This window comes from Tupaia chinensis, unplaced genomic scaffold (genome assembly GCF_000334495.1).
Source record: "Tupaia chinensis unplaced genomic scaffold, TupChi_1.0 Scaffold146346_2, whole genome shotgun sequence".
Lineage (NCBI taxonomy): Eukaryota > Metazoa > Chordata > Mammalia > Scandentia > Tupaiidae > Tupaia > Tupaia belangeri.
In genome coordinates this window covers 942,359-948,583 of record NW_006206203.1, presented here as the reverse complement: position 1 = coordinate 948,583, position 6,225 = coordinate 942,359, and the positions used below count along the sequence as shown (strand labels likewise).

The window sequence follows — 6,225 nt, the reverse complement described above, 5'->3', positions numbered from 1 at the left end:
GATGATGAAGCTTCTATAATTAAAAAGTCAAATTCTGAAATAACAAACAAAAATGAACATTAGCAGGTAGCAGCTACATAATTTATAATCCTTGCAAATGGGTTGTTTTTTGTGCTTTTTTATGGGATAACACAACTTCTAAAATGCTGTATATTAATGTTAATATATGCACCAGATGTGCCATAATTAAGTTCCATATCTTGAGGTATTTAGTACTATTAAATATAAGTTGAAGAACATAAAATTCAAAGAACCATAAAAAGAGCAAAGTCTTTTTAATAGATACTATGAACTCTGTTTGATATTTTTAAAATTTTAGAAAGTATTTTTCAAGGAAAAAAATCTTATTTACAGACAATAGGATTTGAAAATGACCTCTAGATTTTAAATACAGTAGACTCCATGTCCTTTCTTGGAGGTTTCTGAGGACTGATTTTTGGTAGTATCTCTTTGGCATAAAATGTTTTATGAAGTCCAGCTTCACGAAGTGCTAACTCAAAGCGAAGTCTAGGGTCAGAAATTATCTGTAGAAACAAAATGCAATTTAAATAGATAACAATTCATTGTAAGAAAAAAATAAAATTTATCATTTAGTTCTATATTTTCCCAAACTGCATAATTTGTTTTTGCTGGGTAGGTGACAAGGTAACAACAAACTTTGTGAGTACAGTGACTATAGGTTAGTTACTTTTTATTTCCTTTTTTTAATTTTTTTTTTTTTTAGCTTTTTGTTATTAGGATTGTAGGTTCACTGGAAAGAGACAGAGAGAAGCAAAGTGAGAAATCACCTTCCCCCCAGAGGAGATGGCACACTGCAATCTCTTCTACTCCATTCTCCCCCTGGGATTCTGGGAATGCACACACATGTACCTGGCATGGGTCCTACACCTGGCATGGGTCCTACACCTGGCATGCGTCCCAGGCTGCCAGGTCTAGGAATAGAACTATAGTTGGCCATGTGGGGGTCAGTGCCTTTACCACCATGTCACCTGCTGGCCCCTAGGCTGGTTATTTTTATTGAAAATGTCCAAATCTGTTTTGACAATATCACCTTCCAGTACATTAGTGGTTTCTAACATAGAATGTGTGGAATATTGTGTACTAGAAAAGTAAAAATATAACACTTTAAAATAATTAAAAGATAAAGTAAAAGAAGCTTATTTTCAGTACTACCATTGATTCATTATTTATTACTGGCAGGAATTATAAAATAAGACAAACACTAATTAAAATAAATCTAACCACAACCTTATGCATCTGTCTTTAAACAGACATTTTCATTTCTCCACAATTTTACAACATGTAAATTAATTTTAAACACATGGTCACTATTTGAAAAAGAAAATCAATAGAACTTTTCTTCCAAGGATGGATTTCTATTTCAAACAGAACTAGAAAAGGTCTCCATCTGATTCTAAGTGGGAATGGACATGTGAGTAGTTCAATTTCTGTTTTCATTTACAGCTGATTGGATCTCATTTCTCTTCCCCTCCTTCTATGAATATTAAATGGTAACACACACTGTTTGCAGTAATAAGGTGGCCACATTTGGATTTTGCCTAATGAGGCATTGTCCATGGACTTGAAGTCCCTCTAGGGGATGAGATAATAGGGTATGGAAAGCAGCCCCCTCCTTGAAGGAGCTCAGAAAGAACAGGAGTAGTAAGAACGTACCCAAATAACTACAGTCTGTGGCAACATGTGACAGGTGCTCTGAGCAGGGACACCTGGAAGTAAATCAATATAAACATGGTCTCAGGTAAGGAGGATCAACTGAGCTAAATGTAAAAGTTTGGCTTATTGCTGTTCTAAAGGAGAGGGAGAAGGGAGACACAGAAAACTTAGGAGGTGGAATAGGTCAATTTAGGATAAGGGTAGTTTGGGTAGGGCACAGGTACCCCTGAGGAACACTGGAAAAGGACACTCCTCAGACTGGGTCATAAAGTTAAAATGCTTGAATGCCATGTCAAGGAGTCTAAGGACCCACCGGGGTTATGTTTGTTTCTGTTTTCAGTATGGAAGTGGTATAGTCAGTGTAGCTGCATGCACAGGTGGATCTGCTTGTAAATTCAGAATAAATTCAGGTGGCAGAGAACGAGCAGGTGAGGGCAGGGAAGTGGCTAGGGGTCTATTATAGTTGCCTGAACGTGAAGTAATAAATGGGAGCAAGGATTGGCAGAACACCTTGAGAGGAGGAATCAGTAGAACATGGCACCTGATCAGATACAGGGTTGGGGCAATGGTGAGCATGAAGTCAAGAATAACGCAGAGATTTGTGTCTGAGGAACAGCACATTTGGGCCTTAGACCCAGGTTTCTCCTTTTCTGCCTTCTTGTATTCTCCTTGGTCACCTTCATCTCTCCCCAAGGATTTATGTTCAAGCCATATGCTACTGACTCCCAAATTATCTCCAGGATGCACCTCACTCCTCAGCTCTAGGGTTGTGAGGTTTCAAGTTTTTTTAATAGAGGACAGTGAAATAGAGATATCCGTCCCACCCAGAACTCCATCTCCCCAAGTCCCCTCCCCAGAGGCAGCCTTTCGATTCTTTACAAATGTGTACTAGACACCTTCCCTCCTTACATGGCATTCATAAAACAAATCTGTTTTTCCCTCTGTGCTCTTACATGGTTAATGGCAGTACCTACTGATTAGAGTTTACAGAGTTACTACGAGGTGCCAGGCAATATTCTAGGTAGCTGACATTTATTATCTCTAATCCTCACAAGGACCTTGCAAATAATTATTTTACAGATGATGAAAATGAGACATAAAGATGTTAATAGCTTACACAAGTGCACCCAGGCAATAAATAGTGGATGTGGATTTGAATCCAAAATGTAAGCTCTTCCCAATATTATCTGCAGTCTAGTTTGAAATCATCTTCCCTCTATCCCGTTCTGCTTCAGGCAGCCCTGTCTGACTCTCATTCCCACCATTTTCATGAGGGTTCTGCCAACCTAAAAAGACTTTACCCCACCCCATGTCCATCAGTATCAATTTTCTATCCAAGACTAAATACGTAATTCACCTGCTTCAAAGTTGTGTGTCTGCTCAAAGGGCAGAGGTCCGATGCTGTAACAGCAGACCTACTGTGCTTTTCCCAGTCTGGCCCCAACCCACGTTCGCAGTCTTCTCTTGAAGCACTTGTCATGTACCCTTGTCACTTTCCTTACACTGAAGACAAACCAGGAAGGGCCTCTTCCCACCTTCTGCTGTGGTAAAACCCTGACTTCTTTAGCTCAGCTACCTGAGGCTTTTCCAGCTTCTCACCTCGCTTCTTGAAGCCCCGCTTCTTTCCCCAGTTAGCAGCTGGTATCTGGAGCCACCCAGGCATCCTCATAATTACTCCCTTTCCCTATGCACACCCTTTGACGCATGTTTTAAGTTGTTGTTATTATCATAAATCATCTGGAGTCAATTTTGTTACTGCTGCCAAAAATCCTTTACTAAAATAGAACTCCTTTCCTCTCTGACACTCTCTGACATCCCCAGTCAGAGTTTATCATTCACTGCCCTCGCTCCATTCCGGAGCTCTTCTCCGAGATGCATTGTTGCTGTACATGCTGCTTTCCTTCCCATCCAGGCGCCTCTGCTCGCTTCCTCCAAGCGGGATCAGTCTGCCTTGTACAGGAAGTAGCCTGGTACCATGTACAGAGCCAGAACATAGCAGAGGTTCTATACACTTTTTCTCAGTGAGGGACCAGAAGTTAGTGTAATGGCTATGTCGCTAGACTCCCATGTAGTTGACCCGGTTCGAGTCCCGGACCTGGTGGCTTAAACTCATGCCGGGCGTGTGTGCATGTGTGCTTAAGATCCCGAGAGGAGAATGGAGAAGAAGGGATTGCCCCCCACCCCAGGTGGGGTCATTTCTCGCCTTCTGTCTCTCTGTCTTTCTCTTTCTGGCGAGCACATGTGCCCTATAGCAAAAACCTCTCAAAAAAAAATTTGCTCAGTGAATAAATGAGTAAATTATTCATGTTTTTATTCCCTAGCAAAGTATGCAGCACATAATAGAGGCATAATGGATTTATTTAAAAATAGAAAGTTTCCTGATTTTTAAAAAATTAAATAAGTATTTAGCTTCTCTCCTTAGATTTGTAAAATTAACAGTTACTTTTTCTTTAAATTTTAGTGATATCCATTCATTCATCTGTCTTTCCTTCCACCCCCCACCTTTCAATTCATCTATCTGAAAGATCTTTTAAAAATTCCTTCTCAGTTATAGGCACAGACTAAAATGAACATTAAGTTCTTAGAAATGATTAAGTAACCCCCTAACACTTTTTCTGCTAGAACTGTTTTGTTTTATAATTCACTGTGATCTCTTCATTTTCATTTCTGAAAGCGTTCCTCTGCTTTGTCTTATCAGTTGTTTATTTAATAAGATTTATGTATACATTTAAAAATAAATTCTTAATATAAGAGAAATATTTAAATGTTAACATTTTAATATCTCTCAGAACTTACAAATGAAACTTTATAAAGCTTTCCAAATTTAAAAAATAATTTTCAATGACAAATTCATTAGGCTTTTCGGTAAACTGTTTTGTACACTTGCCTTTAACTATTTTATAATATTAAAAATTGTGCAATTGTTATATACTTGTATTTAGAAGTAAAAAATCATGCTAATATGAATGATATTCAAATGTAAATATTGAAAACAATTTATGACACAAAATACACATCTCTACTCTTCTTATGGTTGTCGTGACTTTTAAATCAATCATACTAATTCCCATAATTACCTGCTGTTCATTGTATGTATTCAATGTGAAGAGAGGCTTTTGAAGAATAAATTCGTCTTCCATTTCAACACCCATCTTAGCTTTCGATGCCATTGTATCTGACATCATTCTAACAGGATCAAATTGAGCGACAATAGCAACCTGAAAGAAGAGAAAGCATGGCTACTTGGAACAGGGTCCAAGTTCAATATGTCTGGGTAACATTGTTCATGGTTAACGCCCATTAAAGTAGAGAAATGCTATTAAAAATAAAATTCACAATGAAAGGACAGAAAAAAATATTAAAACTAGGCCAAGCCTAGCGACCTACAAAGGAGTTAAAACAAAACAAATATATAACAAAATAGTACAATGAAAGACCATGGTATGTAATTATTTGCCAGTGATTAAATAATTACAATTATGATTAATTTCAGATAAAATGAATCTTTCTGTCATTGGAACTCTTATTTAGAAAACCTACATATTCATATTATTCATGGGTAAAGTCAAGTACGTTGGCATTATTGGGCAAAATCGGTGAATTCCCACTGCAGTGGCCAACTAGATTTCCAGACAATGCCTAAACCATTGTTCTCTCCTACTGGAAAACTGTGGAGTCATTTAAACCCAAATGCCCTTGTCCTTTATGATAATACAAAACTGTATCTTAATGAAAAGAACCCACTAATTTTGTAAATTATATGCACCATTAGTAACACCTGCCTGTTAATTCTGAAAGTCAAAAATTAGCATGAAGAAAATGGCATTTGTAATGCCATTTAGAAACTAATGAAATATCTGGGGGTTAAACATAGGACCCATTATTATAGGTTTCTCAGCTAAAGTATCTTATGCTCTAGTTCTAAACACTGACTGCAGATATTGGGCACAGATATTTCCTCTTTGAAAGTGTTTACAGAAGGAATTCTATCATATGGACTGTATTATCAAAGTTGTATTTTGAATGAGAAGTATGTTTAGTAATACCAACATTAAATCTTGTCCTCAAAAGGCAGTGACTTTAATTTTTGCTAATGATGAAGTAATCTACCTTCTATAGGATTTAGGATGACCAGGATTACATTCCTATGCTGTGAATTTATCTCCATCTTCTTTTTCTTTTTTTGGAGAGGTTTTTTGCTATAGGGCGCGTACGCTCGCCAGACAGAGAGAGACAGAGAGACAGAAAGTGAGAAATCACCCCCCAGGGGGGTGGCCATGCCGCAATCCCTTCTCCTCCATTCTCCTCTCGGGATCTTGGGCACGCACGCACACGCGCCCGGCGTGAGTTTTAAGCCACCGGGTCCAGGGCGTGAACCACAGTCGACTACATGGGAGTTCAGCGACATAGTCATTACACTAACTGCTGGTCCCCTCTCCATCTTCTATTTGATCAATGATGATGATGAAATAGTAGTTATATATTTACACTTAATCTATACTTTTTTCTTTCTTTCTTTCTTTCTTTCTTTCTTTCTTTCTTTCTTTCTTT

General features: G+C 38.0%; 1 protein-coding gene across 1 annotated transcript in view; it reads right to left on the bottom strand.

The window, feature by feature from the left end:
• Window positions 1–367: 367 nt before the first annotated feature.
• Window positions 368–6,225, bottom strand: part of CCDC148 (coiled-coil domain containing 148) — a 290,895-nt gene continuing 285,037 nt past the window's right edge. The window contains exons 14-15 of the mRNA XM_027768454.1: window positions 4,752–4,892; window positions 368–524 (exon numbers count right to left, since the gene is read on the bottom strand). Of these exons, the coding sequence (XP_027624255.1) occupies window positions 378–524; window positions 4,752–4,892 (288 nt within the window). The 3' untranslated portion in view covers window positions 368–377. The remainder of the gene's footprint in view (window positions 525–4,751; window positions 4,893–6,225) is intronic.